Genomic DNA, 18319 nt, shown 5'->3' on the forward strand with positions numbered 1-18319 from the left:
ACACCGACACGTGCGAATGTTGATCGTTGCTTTCATTCGCAACGCAACGGTGAAAAAAGCAAACAGTCGTGGCCGCGGGGACGCGGTTGTGTTTGGACGTGGAGAGATTCGCGGCGGCCGAACGGCTCGTCCGTCGTCCCCGCGTCCCGCGTTACGTCTCTCTCCAACTTTCCTCGATCCATCCCTACCATCGCCCATCGCTCACCACCGCTCCACCGCTGTTGCAATGCCGCTCTGACCGGAGGCCGGGGACCGGGGACCGGGGTCCGGGTCCGGGGTCCGCAAAGTCCAAGGAGTCGCGGCGTACAACGAGGCATTCTCGCACGATCGGCACGATCCGTCCGCGGAAATCAAAACCCGCGACTCGCCTCGCAAGCAACAAATCTTGCGCGTTCGTACACGCGTGTGCGTGCGGTCCGGAGTCCCGCGCGAGCGTTCGCAGCTCGCACCAGCTCGCACGTCCCGACGCGACGCGACGCGACGCGAAATCTCCTCGCTCCTGTTGCTGCCGCATCGCAATCCCGAAATAGGATCAAGGATCAAGGATAACGACGTCGTAAATTTTTTCGCGTCTACGTGCTGCGGCGCCGTGCGAGAGGCGAGAGGCGAGAGTCGAGAAACCGGTCGGTTACATTCTCGGGTAAGTTATCCTTTCTTGCAAGATTATATTATGTTCACTTAAGTGATATGTTAAATATACTATAAGACATCGCATACGCGCAATACGATAGGATACAAATATTTTGTCGAGGATACAAAAAATGTCTTTTCCCTTTTCCAGATTCCCATTCTCTAAAGAGAATAAAGAGAATAGATTGCAAATAAACTAATAAATCCGACAAAATGGCTTCATTAGTGGCAAGCCTCCGTATTTCCGGCTCTCTTCGCTACTCGTGCGCCTGTGCCGCAAGGACGTTGACTACGAGCGCGATGCCGAGTCCTAAGGACGAGGCGAAAGAAGCGATCGTTAATTACCTTGATGGAAAGGACAACGGTATCGCTGTATTAGGACTGAACAGGCCTACCGCTCGTAACTCCCTCGGGAAGACCTTGGTCTCTCAGTTGGACGAAGCATTGGCCACCATCAGGCAGAACAACAAGCTGAGAGTGCTGATAATACGCAGTCTGGTCCCAAAAGTGTTTTGCGCCGGGGCAGACCTGCGAGAGAGATTCAATCTGGATAATTCCGAGGTGCTACGACTCGTGTCCTCTCTGAGAGGTCTCATGACCAACGTGGAAACCCTGCCGACGCCGGTAATATCGGCCATCGACGGTGCGGCGTTGGGCGGAGGATTGGAACTCGCGTTAGCCAGCGATATCAGAGTCGCCTCTTCCGAGGCCAAGATGGGCCTCGTAGAAACGAAACTAGCCGTACTACCAGGCGCCGGCGGAACGCAGAGACTCCCGAGGATAATCGGAACAGCCAAGGCTAAAGAACTGATTTACACCGCGCGGATTCTGGACGGTGACCAGGCGATGAAAATTGGTCTCGTGAACGAGGTGGTTCCGCAAAACAAGGTCGGCGATGCAGCTTACCAAATAGCTCTTTCGATCGCGAGAGAAATTTTACCCAACGGTCCCATTGGTGTTAGGTGAGTTATTGATTCGTGTAAAAACTTATTACGATAAATGTATAATATAAATTATAAAAAGATATATATATATAGCAAAATAAAGATAAGGATATAAGAAATAAAAATATTAGTTATATAAATATAAAAGAAGAACAATAGAGTAGATAGAGATAAAAAAAAAATGGAAAACGAAGGACAGAGCTTTTTATAATATGCCAAATTGCGAAAGATTATCATTATTATTATCCGTAACAACCGAACAGGTATTTAAACGTGACAATGCTTACTCAGAATCGTTGATACGCGCACTCACGTATTATATAATACACATCGCACCACGCACGTTTATCTACTTGGTCTTATCGTTTCTCTGACGCTTGTATTTTACTCTGAACTTTCATTTCCTGACGAAGCACAATATTTATTTATAGATATATCTTTTAATTTTCTATCGTTTAGATTGGCGAAAGTGGCTATATCTAAAGGCACGGAGGTATCTCTGGAAGACGGTATGGAGATTGAGAGGCAGTGCTACGGTAAGCTCGTGGATACGAAGGACCGAATCGAAGGACTCGCGGCTTTCGCGGCGAAGCGCGTACCTGTCTACCAAGGAGCGTGAAAATTTACGGTGCCACGACAAACGCTTAATTTACGTATCACGAACGGAATACATTTTATATCACATTTTATACAAAATAAATATATATATACGTGTTAACGTTTCCTAAGTGATCGTACACTTTAATTTTAATATATATTCCTAATATTTTATCAGAAATGCATTTACGTTTTAAAACGAAAGTTTACCTAGAATGGTAAGAAATTAATATTAAAAGTTTCGTGCAAGCTGCAACGACAGCTGTTACGCGTTAACTTTGCATATTTACTATTTACATATGCCAATAAGGCAACAAGGTGCCTTTTATATCTTGTCGGTAGCAGAAAAAAAAACGTTCTACGTCATACTGTGTTGTCTTCCAATAAATATTATATAACGTTTTTCTTTTGTTAACATTGTTATTGTTTAACGTAGTTTTAATATATATATATGTATATGTACGTATGTATGCGTAAATGTAATGATATATGCGTGGGCGTGTATGCACATGTAAGACTTACGAGAGTGGAATTTGTCCCAGACAAAAAATAAATTACTATATTCTTAATACCAATAACCTTTTTATTCGACGTTTATGACTTTCGTATATCAAATGATAATAAAACGACCGCAAAAGAGCATATGTACAAATATATTTCTAATGTGCGTGAAAACAGATGTGCCTAGAATTTTAGAGTGCTCAGAAATACTATTTGGAACTATAAAAGTTAAATACTATACTTTCATCGTCAGGAATGTAATATAATTGGTGTAGAAATAAAAAATATAAAAGAAATAAGTGAAGTGTGTGAATCTATTACAATAATGTACACAATAATAATTAAAAATGCACATTTATCTCGACCTAGAAAAATAATTTTTACGCCTTAGACACGTTGCATTGGAACATTAAGCTGCTCCTTCTCTCTATTTTCTTTTACGAGTGTCATAAGGACGTTCAATTGGTTCACGGTATCCTCGGGACACGCGACGCGGTGTCCTACCGTCAGATCGCTCTCGTAAATCTCGCGATCGTTACCGCCTTCGGCAGTTTTGTCACCGAAGAAGTGTATTTCGTCATATCCCTGAATATGACGCAAGCAATATGTTTTATCCCAACCGATGGGAAAAACATCGAAAGAGATTTGTCCCCCTTAGAAAAAAGAAATAAATTTGCTTGCTAAAATTTACACGTGATACATTAATTTGTATATCTCGGAAGTTATATAAGATATTTGCAATAGTAAAATATAAATGATGAATAAATTTTAAAATAATTTCATGAATATTATTAAATTTATTAACATTTTTAACTATGCTATGATCAATTAAATTAACTAAACAGAATTATTTCTATATACATATCTGTATATAGACATATCTTATATATATATATAAACATGTTACTTACCGATACTGTAAGTCAGACCCAAATCAGGAAACTCCTTTTTAAGGACCTGTATGAATTTTTCACGAATATGATGTTCATTGTCGTATTCATGAAATTGTTTGCGTTCTTTTTTGCTGCAATTCCGTCCTACTGGTGTAACGTTCATCATGCCCGTACGAAATTCTATAAATGTTCCACGCTTAAATGGCAGCTTGAGCTCAGATATGTATCGCAAGACGAAATTTATAAAATCCTGCAGAGCATCCTCTCCAAACATATTCTGGATCGACTAAAATTTATGTTAATAAGATACGTGGTAAACAAGAAAACGCATTATCCGTCATTGCCTTTAGACACGACTACTACTTACTACTCACTACTTACTTGGGACGGTAAAGCTTTGCCATTTTTGAAAGCGATAAGGCCATTTTCCGCAAAGACATACTTATACTTTTCAAAGAGATTTCCACCACCCAGCTGGTCTTTAATCTTGTTTAAATCAGAGCCTCCGACAACAGCAATGTCAAACTCTTTTTTTACAGTTTCTAGGAGAAACTTTTCAACCTTAGAACTGATTGGCTACAAAAGACAACAGATATATTTAAAACAATAGATAAGGATACAGGATAACGTAGCACGGGCAACAACGTGGTATTGCAATGTCCAAGAAGAAATATAGCGCTGTTCGGAGATAGAATATTTTGGTACGCAAAATATAATACCTGCTGTGGTTCGGTGAGTGTGCCATCCACGTCAAACAGGCAAATAATCTTGTTCGACATGACGTAATCTTATATCGTTTAAACACTCGAGCTCTCTGAAACACATACTGTCATTTAATACGCACAGAAATATTCACAAATGACTAAAATACATATAAATATATAGCACACAAAATAAAATAGAAACGAGAATGCCTTTAAAATTATATTAGATGATTATAAGCCAGCTTTTTTTTTTTATTACAATCAGCTTCGAGATGAAGGAGTTTATCGAAGAGTGAGATTTTAAATCACGTGCCGAGACAGGTTAACGATTGCCTCATCTTCCCCCTCTACTTGTTAGTAAAGATGATTTATGAGTAATAGACTATACATTATTCTCAGCTTAATTCATTCAATCGCAATTACGTATATTTATATTAGAAGTAACGAAGCGCGCGTGTTCGCAGTCATATTTAGTTAAATTAAAAAGATGTGAAAGAAAGCTTCGAAGGAAAAAGAGCGTACATGTAATTGTAACCTATCCCAACGCATTCGGAGCAACTCGGAATTTCCGGAGATAACGCTGAAAATTTTGACATACGTGATGCGATCAAGGGCATTTCGCATTTCGCGCGACTCGCGAGATTAGCGGCGATAAAAGGTTACATTCAAAATGAAATGCAACAAAAAATATGACATATACAAAAAAAGAGGCGTATATGTACGTATATACGTGGCCGTGGCCGTGGCCGGTTTGACGTGTCGAGTGGTGACGTGGTCAGTATCGCCAGGTGGTGGATGCTGAAACGTCATGTACCAATCGAGTGATAAAAAATGTACAAGATACGGTGCAGAGCTGCCGAGACCTTTTTCACGCGCACCGCGCACCACGTCCCTTCATCAGTCGCGCTTTGCAACGTTTTCCGTTGACATTGACAGTTGAAACGGGACGCGATTGTAATCTTCGCGTTTGATGGACTCGTGCACCGGTGCGCGTGCCCGCACACGATGCGGACACATGTGCGCCTCCCCGCGCCCGCAAGACACGTGATAGATAAATCAAGCCCTTATTATATCACGTGTGTCTGCTACTCTGCTGTTTCGCGGAAGAACAGAAAATTTTCGATCGGTCGTATTGGCAGTACTTGCGTGTGCGTCATGTGCTTTTCATCATGCACGTTGCACGCTAAACACACACGTGTTATGACGTGTATCGCTCACGCATACATATGTGTGTTACACAATTGCGACATGCCGTGGAACAGTCGTTTGAATAAATTATGCCTTTTGTGCATTGTCTTATTGCAATTATATGGATCAAATGGAAAAACCAATACAGCTCAACAAAATGTGCTTTTGTTGCTGGGTAATTTACACAACGTACTTTTTTACACACATAAATGTGATTTGCGAATATCTTGTCGAATAATTGGAAGAATTACACATTGTAGCTTTATATAAATTAGTTTTTTTTTTTTTTAAATAAGAAAGTAGGTACTTTAGGGGGGAATTAGAATTGCAAATGTAAGAGATGATATAATGAACAAGAGTTACAAACTCCTTTAGTTGGCCAAAATTAGGTACATTTTGATAACTTTGCAGTTAGGCCAGTTAGATAAATTTTAGATTCACAATCTATATAATTCGCGTCAGACTTGTTACCGTGTGAAATATTTATTTATCAATCCACAGCTGACGATGCAGGATTTGAAATGCGATCGTACTTGAATAAAATATGTCAAACCCCTAATTTGGATAAATTAGCAAAGGAAAGTCTGCTGTTCAATAACGCATATACATCAGTCAGTAGCTGTTCGCCAAGGTATTTTTGTTATATTGAAATTTAATCTAATTGATAAAGATATATAAATCTTAAATTTTGTATTTATAGCCGTTCTGCAATATTAACTGGATTACCAAGTCATCAAAATGGGATGTACGGTCTTCATCATGGAGTTCATCATTTCAATTCTTTTGACAATATTCGAAGCTTGCCAAAAATATTAAAAAGAAACAATATACGAACGGGTAATGAATAACAGATTTATAATATTGCATTATAAATTATCTTATCGTAACGTTTAAATATTTTCTTTGTGCAGGAATTATCGGCAAAAAACATGTAGGCCCCAGTATCGTTTATCCATTTGATTTTGCGCATACGGAAGAAAATAATTCTATTCTTCAAGTAGGTCGCAATATTACTTATATAAAGCTACTGGTCCGCGAATTTCTGTCACGAAATAAAACACGGTAAGTAATATTTTACATATAGCGCGATTTTTTGTCACGTGTGTGTATATGTATAATAAACAATATAGATGACATATTATTTTGTTTCCGTGCACTTCAAAAAATTATGTTTTCTTATTATATATTATTCTGTAAAACATTTTCTCAAGTATATTAAAATTTTGCAGACCCTTTTTTCTATATGTTGCCTTCCACGATCCACATCGGTGTGGGCATACTCATCCAGAGTACGGTAATTTTTGCGAAAAATTTGGTAATGGTGATGTTGGAATGGGTACAATTCCCGATTGGAATCCAGTATATTATCAATGGGACCAAGTTAGAGTGCCCTACTATGTTCAGAATACTGAAGCTGCTCGGAGAGATATTGCTGCCCAATATACAACAATATCTCGTTTAGATAAAGGTATCTCTAAAATGTTATTTGAGAGATGCTCAACTATATATGTTTCTAATATGTTATGAGCAAAAGTTTTATATATATTATATATAACAGTATTTAAAAAGAATATAATTTTTTAGGCGTTGGCCTTATTCTTGAAGAATTAGAAAATGCAGGATTCAAGAACAACACATTGGTGATTTATACGTCTGATAATGGTATACCTTTCCCAAATGGTCGTACAAATCTATATGATCCAGGTTTGTAAATTTAGTTACATTTAAAGTACTGAGAAAATGAAAACTAGCAAGTATTTGAAAATATTAGCGTTGTAAAAATACAAGCAAGTAGATACTGAAAAAAAATTCTGAAGGTCTAGCTGAACCCATGATGATGTCATCACCAATCCATGGGCATAGGAAAAACAACGTGACATATAGTTTGACGTCTTTACTTGACATAGTACCGACAATATTAGATTGGTTCAATGCAACTTACATGGATGAAGATTCCAATGAAGTGTCTTCTCCGCAACTTACTGGCAAATCACTTTTACCACTGCTTCTTGACGGTATATATATATATATAAATGCAATACACTGTCTTCTATTAGAAAGATCGTACTGTAAAATAATCAATAATATTCCATTTATAGAACCCACAGAAAATAATACGGCAATCTTTGCTAGCCAAACGCATCATGAAGTTACCATGTATTATCCTATGCGTGCGATTAGAACTAAACGCCACAAACTTATACATAATATTAATTACGGAATGCCATTTCCTATCGATCAGGACTTTTACGTATCTCCGACTTTTCAGGTAATCTGAAAAAAAAAGAATATCCAGAAAACAGTATTATTTTTTTTACTGGAGTTGAAATTATTTTAAAATAAATTTGTTAGTATAGACATTCATAAATAATTCATCATTGCATTATACGCAGGACCTTCTAAATAGAACGAGGAATCATCAATTTCTACCATGGTATAAGACATTAAAGAAGTATTATCAGAGACCAGAATGGGAATTGTATGACTTAAAATATGATCCAGAAGAATTAAATAACATAGTTTCAAAACCGTCCGCAAAGGTAATAGATATAAACTTGCAATTACACTAATCACACTTTCTCTTTGATAATAGATATAATAAATGCTTTTCAATTTTTTATATATATTTTGAATTTTAGAGCATATTTGTCGAGCTTGAAAAACGATTGTCCGATTGGTTAGAAACAACAAAGGATCCATGGCTGTGCGCGCCAAATGGTGTGCTGGAGAATATTGGACGAAACAGTGACCCTCAATGTATGCCACTGAACAATTTCGACGATTGAGATTCTTTCTTAATATTGATCGTCGATAACTTTATAATTTTCTTTCCCATTGTGCAATTTCCACATAGTAATGATAAGTATTGAATATAAACTATAAAAAATAATACTCAATAATATCTATAGAATTTTTAATATTTATACCCAAGTGACGAATAATAAAAACAAATATTGTATTTAATACTCCGCTTAATACATAGAGAAAGAATAGAGTTATATAACAATGTTCAATATTCATTTAAGTATTGAGAGAAAAATTAAATGACAAGTACACAACCTGCTCTTGTAATTTAAATATAATTTACCAACCTTAATTTAAACTCCTAAGGTATTTACGATGGTACAGTAGCTCTTGACGTTGATGCGTTCTTTGACTCTCTTTCGCGATACTTTGTAAGCATTTCATTTAATTGATGAACATAAGCGGATGATTTGTTGATGGATTTTACTACTGCCCTCAATTCTGTCGCTATTTCATTCATCTAGAAATGTATGAAATGTGTCAAATGTGTCTTATCTTCAAAATCACACTACAGAATAAATAAAGATGTTAACTATATGCGGGCGATTGTTAATATTTATGTAAATATAAGGAAATCTCACATATTGCTTATAGTTCAGATATCTGTTATATTTTTGATTGTTATTATAGATTTGTTTTATTTGAATCATAAATAAGAGGCACAAAGCGAGGCCACCCAACACAACGAGGGAATTTGAATTCTGGAGTCCGCGTAAAACGAGCATCACACTTGTTGAGGTTGAGGTTAGGACTCGATAAAGTATACGTACTATACGTACAAACAATCGTTACATAATATTAAAATAAGCATAATAAGCATAAGTCAAGACGTTGGCCTCGTTTAGGCAAAGCGTTCTCTCGTAAAGTGACAACGTATTTCGATTATTCGCATTTTTACGTTCATTTTTATAAGCAATGCCGAGTGGACTCTTATGACATGACACTAGTTCCACGATATTACACCGACACCGACAGATCGACTCTTGCGAATTTGCGATATTGCGATGCGATTCGAGAGAGATAACCTCGAGTACCTCTGGTTTTTCTCTCTTTCTCTTTCTCATTATAATGAAAAAGATGTTATGTTCTCTAAAGGGAAATATATTTTTTAATCGTAATAAATCAAAAATACTTATATGTATTTAAAATTAGTTACTTACTAATTTTTTAATTGTAACTACGAAATACAAAAAAAATTTCTAAAATTATGGTACAATCGACATTAATTCGACAAGTTGCTCATAAAGTTATTATGACCGGTGTCAACGATTGTATAAAAATAAAAATTAATCAAAGAGGAGAGAAGATCATACATATATACATATATATATATACACATGCTTTACTGATATTTATATATATTTTTATATTATAGATACCAATAGAGTACCAATATAATTTTCCACTTTTTAGGCAAGTTATAATAAAATGTTTAATTAATGTATGGAAAATATCGATTTCGAAGAGATACAAGGTTGATACATATAAATGCGATAACACAAGTTTACAACACTGTTCATGATTCAAGGTTAAATTTTTTACATAAATTTTTAAATAATATATAAAATCTGTATGTAATTGTATACATTAAAAGTAATATTGTTTACAAGTTATAAAATAATGTGAGTGGACGGTTCTGGATAACAAAAGTCATTGTGTTTTACATTGTTATAAAATGTCTTAAGTCTAATTATTATTAGTTGTTGGCTGAATTGATGGAACGGTACTGTCTGTAGAAGAAATGTAATTCCTTGTTTTCTTTCTGCTTTTCTTATCTATTAGCAGATAATATAAGGAAGGTTTGTCTCAAAAAATACGTCCTTATATACTTGTTCGTCAGCTTAAAATTAATCTATATATAATATACATTCTTACAGTGTTATTTCTCGCTTGTTATTCTATTTTAAGTACAATTTTATACTGTTTGATCCTACATATATGTAACAAAATTAATTTAATTATTTGCAATATTGTTTAAAAAATTAATGTACACCTCCGTAATAAAATAATAAAATTAAAGAAAATAGTAATATAACAAGAAAGTGGTAATACTTAGGAATTTAGTTTTTCGCTTGTGTATGTACATTTTTTAACATCGATATATGCAGATTATATTTTGATTATAAATTATCAGATTACATGCAAATAATGTACAGTTAAGTGTTTTTTATGGAATACTATCCGTGTACAAAATCATCTTCTACATATATACATTTATTTTTTACTCGTATTATATTTTAACGTAAAAATTGTTATTTTTTTCAACATTGATCTTCAAACAAACTATTATATCGATCCAAATAATTTTCTTTCTCTAAAAAAACTCCAAATACTTTTTTACTGAGAAAATATTTAATAGCGCATATAATTTATCTTTGATTTTGTATTATACATAAACAATGTTTTATACATTTTGTTTTAATATATATTTAACAAATTTATTTCAATAAAACTTTGGAAAAACTTAACGGCTGTTAAATAAAATTACTCGTATATCAATCGTCAGATATGCTGAAACCAAATTTCATTAGTTTTGATTTTAGCGTTTCTTATTAACAGAAATGACGATTGTAACATGTTGTTAAATGTACACGTAATACATGAAGATAATTACATTTTCTTCAGTCATTGCAGAAATATCACAATTATTTGTAAATTTTACATGTATTTAGACTTTTCCTACGAAATAACACGACGAGACCAATCTTCAATTTTTAAGTCTTTTATCCATTACCGAATTTTTTCATTGCTTTTTTTTCGTTTTTATCGAAAAGATCATGTCTGATTGCATTTACAGAAGATTTTGGTTATTAGTAGGATTTAAGATTTTGTCAAGTTGTCGACATAACTTACAAATTATATGTCCACGTTCCTTTTGCCGATTGAATATAACGAAGTGGCGTGACTGTATTCTTAACATCAGAACTTTTTGATCTTCTTACACAATCTTGGCTTAAAACTCTACATCCCTGGCTCAAAATGACATTGTTATAATTACCACGAGGAATACTGTCACTGCTCGCTACACGTCTTACGTCATTGCTTTTTCTCTCGTGATGATTTCTCGATGGTGAATTATCCAATACGGAATCTTTGATTTTACACATGGATTGATTATTTCCGAGCAATCTTGGGCTCGGGTCAATCGATACTGTTTTCGGGCTGTGTGTTGAGCAAACTTTTTCGGCAGATTCATTTCGTCGATTTTGACTTTTATCGTTATTTTCTTCGAGTAGCTGACGGTCAAGTATGCGATGTTCGTCATTATTGTAATTTCCATCGTTATTAGCATATTGGCTTAAAGTTGTGTTAGAATCAAGCGAATCAGAGAATTCTGGGCTGGGAACAGAAGACACGCTGCCGATATGGGAGAGAGCGACCGTCCCCTGTGGATTTTGGGGACGGTGTCAGAAACATCATTCTTCTAGTTCATCCATTCGATTTCTAACAGCCATTTCTACCACTTCCAGACTTGGATAATCCAACTCCTTAACCAAGCACAGAACAGCAGATAATATATTTGAATTCTAAAAGAAAAATATATATTAAAAATAGTAAATACTTCAAATTTTTAATCAAGCGTACTTAAAAAAATGCCGTAAAACATACCCTCGTTACTGGCCGCCTGTGATAGTGAAATTGGTTTCTGCATTTCTCCTTTTCGGGATGTCTTATCCAACCGGGTACTTGATTCGTGTCTTCCTGTAAATAATAAAACGTACTAATTTTATTAAAAGCTTTTTATATATAACATTTTATATGCCATTTTACATTCAGCTAAATATTATGGGCTGCATTAAACTTAATATTTTATGAAAATAATACACTTATTTAAATCTAACCCTTTCGTTATGATGAGTTGCCATCCTTCTCGTTTGAGGCGTTGAAGGAGGTTGTGGCGAATCTTCATATTCTAATCTTGTTCTTTCATCATAGCTATAGTTATTTCTGTCATTACGTTTGTCATCTGCTAAATCATTGACAGCATATTGCGTACGTTGCGGTGTTGGTGTATACATACGTTGAGATACTTCGTTTCCACTGTACTCAGAATAAGCTCGTCTTTCATCGTAATCTCCATTATGTCGTTGTACTATTGGACGTTCATCGTAATCCTAAAACATCATTTTCTATAAAATAATTGCAGGCAATGTGTACTATGTAAACTGTATTTGGAAGAATTGTTTTACATTTTAGTCATAGACATTCCATCTCATATTATTGGTATAAAATATTAATAGATAAAAAAAAACTAATCTTTTATTTATTCTGAATATATATAATAATATATACGACACAATCGGATTTAAACGTTTTAGATTATTTAGATTAGTTTAAATCAAATTTTCGTATATTTAAGATCTTCATATTTGTCCCTTTTGATAGAATTATTTATATTTCATCATAATTATACTACAAAAACAAATTATTCTGCAAATGACAAACTTTGTTATCGTTTCCGATCTATCTATTGGCTATATCCTCCAAATATAAGTGTAGTCAGAACAAATGTGTAAGTTTTACAAATTTTATTTCATAAATTAGATTATTGAGTCCTATTTATTTCTACTTTTATTGGTCAATGTAAAAATGTGTTAGATATGTTAAAACAATTAAAATAAAAAAAAAGTTACTCATCATTAAATGTCCTAAGCTGAGTCATACAAAGTGATATGTAGCCGGAAAACATGTCAAATTCGAGTGATCTAATCATACTTGCTAATAAACGGTAATATACACAATGACAGTATTACCGAGATATGATTATGAAACGTATTTAATCGTTTATATTATGGATAATATGAACGACTAGAATCGCAAATATGTTAAAAAATGCGCTGTACTTAAATGTACCTTGGATATTTCAAGAGTGTTAGCGGCCACAGTCTCATTGTTGCTGCGTGACTCTGTACACACAGTTTCATCTTTGCTCCGATTCTTTGATTGCCCATTTTGTAGCTGTTAGTATAATCAGGCGATAAAACAGACTTTAGGTTATAGTCATACTTGAAATCTAACTCTTTTAATTTAATTAGTTAATATGATCAGTACCATCTCTCTCTCTCTCTCTCTCTCTCTCTCTCTCTCTCTCTCTCTCAAATTAATGGATTAATTACATATTTTTACTTTAATATGAAAATATCGCATTATAAAAATTGTATTATAACACGTTAAGAAATTTTCCCAGCGCAATAGTTACAATTTGTTAATAAATAAAAGTTATTTACTTTTAGAAATAATTATTAAAGGACATTTTTACTCCTATATATGACGCATATGACGATACGTATGACTGACCTCATATGCATATTGATTATTTTGTGAGAAATGATGTGACAATGACGCATTATAATTTGCGTTTCTTCTGTCAGGGTCATATTCTTCACGAGTATGTTGCATTTCATCGAAGCTTCTCTGAAAAAAGTTCTACAAGTATGCATATTGCCGCATTTTAATAATTACATTATATCTTGTGAGTTGCCAAATGATCGATTTTAGTGATCGAGAGCAAATTAAAGAATATGTTAATTTATGTTATTACCTGATCACTAGAAGAACTGTACCTCCTAGATCGTCCCAATTCAGTTTCTTCAATATATTCAATCGCAATATCCTAATTTAGTATAAATGTCATTTAGCACTTGAATGATTTAGCATTTCAATGATTAAAAAAGTGCATTAAACAAATATTATATATATATATTTTTTAAATTAATTACATAATCTGCTATCAAAATAAGTTTTAATAACAATTAAATAAAGAGCTATTAATCTTAAGTTGTAAAGCATACAAAAAAGTATAGAAAATTATTGATGAAATAACGTGAATATTAATTGCATATGAAAAGTATTTTAGTATTGCATTAATCTCTTTCCTATGATTATACATTATTTAAAACATGTTCTCACCTCTGGGCTTACTACATCCGATTGTGGAGAAGCATCTATTTCAAGAGGATGTATTAAAGGTCGACCTATCGTCATCGCAGTTTGCACTTCTTCGGGTGACACTACCTTGTCATCTAATTTCTCAAGATTTGGCAAAGCTCGAAGTACAGCTAATCGATATCTATCAAAATAGTGAATTATAAAATTTCCATAATTTCTCATTTCAACAACATCTACTTTTAAATATTTACCCATCCTTTTCCGCACATGGATTTTCACCGAGCCACAAATTTCGTAAATTAGGTAATCCTTGGAGATAGCAAACTTCATTTAAATCTTTAATATTATTTCGTCTTATAAATAAATCCTGAAGATTGTGGCAGTATTGAAAATCGGCAAGTGTATTAATGTTATTTATGCTAGAAATAAATGTAAATGCTATTATTTTTATTTCAGATAAAGAAAGAAACAGATTTATATTCCTTAAGCAATTTCAAATCAACATGCTCTATTTTAAACGACAACAAATAACATTACTAATATTCAATAAAAATTTACATACAATAATTTATATATATTATAATATGATACAGAAAACTCTTTGTTAACCCATTATTTTTATTTCGCACACGTATACATAATATAAAACGAGTAATATTAATCAAGTTGGGCTAACGTAAAAAAAATTTATATCATTGTATCACATACTTTTGTCTTCGTTAATATTACATGGAAAAAATTATTAATCTTTGTATAAAAATTATATGCCTTATCGTAATTATGATTGTTTGTTTAAAATAGCAAAATAAAGTAAATATAAGTAAAACAGATTCTTTTTAAAGTCTCTTCTCATATTTACGTTATACACTTTTCAATATTACTCAGACGAATCACAATGAATTCAAAGCACGCGTGGGCAGAACAACTTCTGAAGTTGTGGGTTGTGACCATGAGTTTAATAGAATCGTATCCAAAGTAGGAATACGTCGCAGCTTCTATGTTTTCGTAAGATGAAAAATATCTTAGATCACGATCATCAATAGAACGATTTAAATTTTTGCGTAATAAAGCGTTCGCTAACAAGCACCGTAACCATTTATTTTTTGGCTTTATTCAAAATTGTACGAGCTAAGCGAGAGATTTAAAGACTAAAGATTATTCAAGCAAAATAAGGTGAGTTTAAAATAAAATCGAATTTATTTATAAAAATACGATAAACATTGTACGTTAAACATTATAATGTACTCCAATAATTAAAAACGTATAAAAGCAACACAGGTTTGTTTAAAAAAACTTACGGCAAAACCTTTAACGTAGACACTTTAACCAACCAAACAGCTAAAATGTTTAAAACTATATCGAGTCAAATACTACGTTTACGCGTTACTTTTGTAGTAACTTACGATAATTTAACGAGCGACGTATCGTAAGTTACTACAGAAGTAACGCTCGCGTAAACGTAATATATATTATATAACAAATAAAGTGTCATAGATGATAAAATTTTATTTTTCTCATTTCGATAATCGTTCAACCATTTTAACAAGTTTCAACCTTACAATATAAGCGTTACCTCAACGACAACACCTCCACATTCTTCATTCTTCTCAAGATGCCGACGTCTGTTATATCTGTTCCCCTGTGTAAAAAAATATATTAATAAAATTTAATAGTAAGAGGAAAATATTGTTATAATTGATTTATTACACAAAATAATTTCAAACGAGATGAAAGAACTAGGAATATAGAAATAAAAATAAATTGTAAAATTTAGCTGTGCTCGACATTACTCCCAACATATACCGTACTAGACGCAGAATTCGTCAAGTACTTTTTTTTCCACGTATCCTTTCGCAACGGTATGGGGCGGCGTAGAAAACATTGACAACCTTGTCGCACGATTTTCTCCGCGTGGCAAAGGCAAAAGGCAAACTGGCAAAGTCGAGTCTAGTCGCGTTTCGCGTTTAATCGCTCCGAGACAGTCGAGTCGCCGTGAATTACGTCGCCGGTCGCGTACGGACGTTCGGGACGTTATACCGTTAAAGAGACCTGTCGTCGATATAAATACTCACCAGCAATTGAGTTTCTTTACGGCAGAAAAGTCAGACACTCGCGTGCGAGCCACGACCATCTCTTCCGTCAACTTCACCATTGTGTCATTCGCGTTTCGACTTTCGATCGATATGCGGTCATCTGACGGGAACGTCGATGCGATTGATTCACGATAATCACGAATACCGTGATCGTGCACGGGTTCACGGCAAATTTTCTGAGCGATGCGCGCTGACTTCCCTAACCGATCGCCATGATGCCTCACTGTCGACTGTCGACTCCGTCGATGGTGCCGAGTGCCGAGTGCCGACCAGCCGACACTACCGTCACTGCTGGTCACTGCCGAGTCGCTAGTCGCGAACTGCAATCTGCAATAGCGAACCGCGAAGTAGGCTAGCGCTGCAAATGCTTTCACTGATCGCCCACTGCCCGGCGCGCGGCGCGGGCGCCCGCTTCTCCTCGACGCGGCCGGCGGCGTCGCCGGCGTCGGCGTCGGCGTCGGCGTCGGCGTCGGCGTCGGCTTGTCCGCGTCCGCCGCGTCGCGGCGTCGGTCGGCCGTACGTCGTCATGCGCTGTGCGCGCTGCATCCTGCACCGCGGCGACCTACCCTACGAGGCTACGAGCTACGAAATTGCTACTGATTACTACGAGCATACGAGCTACTAACTCTCTACTACGAGTATCTACGAGTACGTTTGGTTGCGTTAATAAAATGTTAGACTCGGTCTCAGATTCTCACTCGATGACCACATTTTAATTCTTTGCGACACCTGAAAAACGTCGATCTTCTCGCTAAATAATTATTAATTCATCGAGCGACTCAATTGGTTGATTTATATTTATATTTATAAAAAATAGAGAAATTAGAGAAAAAATCGATAAGTCGCGGGTCGCGGGTTACCATCGGGTAACGATGTATGTAGTACAGCGACACTCGAAAATGGTCCTTACTGACTTTTTCAAACGCGACGCGCATGCGCGGGAGAAATAATTTCGCGCCGTTTCCCGCAAGCAGCCAGAGTCGCCAGAGCCTTCAGAGCGGCGCGCGGCGGCGGCGGAGCGGAGCCGGTTGGGTCGGAAGTCGGAAGCGAATAGTGAATCGTCGCGTCGGATCGGGAGTGCCGAATGCCGAATTAACGTCGGCCGAACATTGTGGCGTTATCGAGGCATCGTGGACATTCGGGACATTATTGTGGTATCTCGATCGCCTGTGGGGAGCACCTCGGGAAGCCTCGGAGCGGAGCGACGGCAGATGCGCGGCGCGGCCGCCGCGGTGATCCAGACTTTTTCGCGGTCTTTTTCTCGTCGAGTCGGGAGTCGCCAGGTAGTGCCTCGTGCCTCGCCGATCGTGGAGCGTTGCCGCGTCGCCGCGTCGACCTTCGTCCGCTTCGTCGGCGACGTCGGCGTAAAATCGCACCGAGTTCAAATTTCGACAGAGATAACGTTGGATGAGCGAGAGATGGCGTCACGTCTCTTTTTTGTTCAAAAGAAATAAGTACGCGTCATTTCGTAGGGTCGTAATCAACAACTTTGGCACTTGAAATTGCGCCTTTAATGGAAACGTCATTAGATATATAATACACGAACGTTACTTAAACGCGATAAGAGACAAATGATTCTTATAACAGAAACGAATGTAGCATTAATTTTTTAGGAGGAAGAAATGGTAAGCGCGCGTGTAACCGTTTCAGAAAATAATCGCGTTTACCGCTACGTATATGCTATATCGTATATATTTTAGCTAACTTGTTCGCATATAATTAATCACAAAATTCTATCGTACAAGCAACAACTGCGATCGCGCGTAGTTCGCTTGACGAAACTGACGATATGGCATCGATAGAGCGAATAATGTGCGACGCGTCCATCAAGCGAACTTGGTGCGATCGTAATATTATTGGGGTATACGCGATACGGATATTCCGCAGATTATTTATATGCTGAAAGAGTTATGTGAAATATATCGATAATTATTAGCCACGATCGTAATCATTTTTCCAGCTGAACGTTATTTATTCTCGCGACAACTGCTGCTCTAACGTTGTCGTTGCGATATTTAATATGATTTAATTCAAGTATACAATATTTATGTATGTGTAATTGAAGGTATTTATAT

The 18319-nt window shown here is 35.8% G+C and overlaps 4 protein-coding genes across 15 annotated transcripts; 2 read left to right on the forward strand and 2 right to left on the reverse strand.

Moving 5' to 3' along the window:
* Nucleotides 1–293: 293 nt before the first annotated feature.
* On the forward strand, nt 294–2742 carry LOC143898036 (methylglutaconyl-CoA hydratase, mitochondrial). The gene is made up of 3 exons (XM_077407070.1): nt 294–640; nt 782–1592; nt 2034–2742. Exons 2-3 carry the CDS (start codon nt 844–846, stop codon nt 2191–2193), a joined length of 909 nt encoding a protein of 302 aa, XP_077263196.1. The 5' UTR covers nt 294–640; nt 782–843; the 3' UTR covers nt 2194–2742.
* Nucleotides 2743–2772: 30 nt separating this feature from the next.
* On the reverse strand, nt 2773–7524 carry Pmm2 (phosphomannomutase). Of its 7 annotated transcripts, none has more exons than XM_077407072.1 (5): nt 7400–7524; nt 4285–4379; nt 3947–4141; nt 3584–3851; nt 2773–3325 (listed from the first exon to the last, which is right to left on the reverse strand). In XM_077407072.1, the coding sequence occupies exons 2-5, from the start codon at nt 4342–4344 to the stop codon at nt 3060–3062; spliced, it is 789 nt and encodes a 262-aa protein (XP_077263198.1). In that variant the 5' UTR covers nt 4345–4379; nt 7400–7524; the 3' UTR covers nt 2773–3059. The 7 variants fall into 7 exon arrangements, with proteins under 7 accessions (XP_077263198.1, XP_077263199.1, XP_077263197.1 ...); XM_077407073.1 differs by lacking the exon at nt 7400–7524 and adding an exon at nt 6689–6830; XM_077407071.1 differs by lacking the exon at nt 7400–7524 and adding an exon at nt 5107–5211.
* Nucleotides 5275–8357, forward strand: Sgsh (N-sulfoglucosamine sulfohydrolase). The gene is made up of 10 exons (XM_077407044.1): nt 5275–5632; nt 5959–6088; nt 6158–6294; nt 6369–6519; nt 6687–6925; nt 7042–7161; nt 7275–7472; nt 7557–7726; nt 7851–7997; nt 8097–8357. The coding sequence occupies exons 1-10, from the start codon at nt 5275–5277 to the stop codon at nt 8241–8243; spliced, it is 1797 nt and encodes a 598-aa protein (XP_077263170.1). The 3' UTR covers nt 8244–8357.
* A 1246-nt stretch (nt 8358–9603) lies between these two features.
* Nucleotides 9604–16666, reverse strand: LOC143898031 (uncharacterized). 6 transcript variants are annotated; one of them, XM_077407056.1, is made up of 10 exons: nt 16224–16666; nt 15725–15790; nt 14403–14570; nt 14173–14332; nt 13805–13876; nt 13561–13689; nt 13117–13221; nt 12105–12377; nt 11872–11964; nt 9604–11789 (listed from the first exon to the last, which is right to left on the reverse strand). In XM_077407056.1, exons 1-10 carry the CDS (start codon nt 16301–16303, stop codon nt 11679–11681), a joined length of 1257 nt encoding a protein of 418 aa, XP_077263182.1. In that variant the 5' UTR covers nt 16304–16666; the 3' UTR covers nt 9604–11678. The 6 variants fall into 6 exon arrangements, with proteins under 6 accessions (XP_077263182.1, XP_077263183.1, XP_077263184.1 ...); XM_077407057.1 differs by having other exon boundaries at nt 13561–13677; nt 16224–16664; XM_077407058.1 differs by lacking the exon at nt 13805–13876 and having other exon boundaries at nt 13561–13677; nt 16224–16665.
* Between the last annotated feature and the right edge of the window lie 1653 nt (nt 16667–18319).

This window comes from Temnothorax americanus, unplaced genomic scaffold (assembly GCF_048541705.1).
Source record: "Temnothorax americanus isolate GAGA-0224 unplaced genomic scaffold, ASM4854170v1 Scaffold22, whole genome shotgun sequence".
Taxonomy (NCBI): Eukaryota; Metazoa; Arthropoda; class Insecta; order Hymenoptera; family Formicidae; genus Temnothorax; species Temnothorax americanus.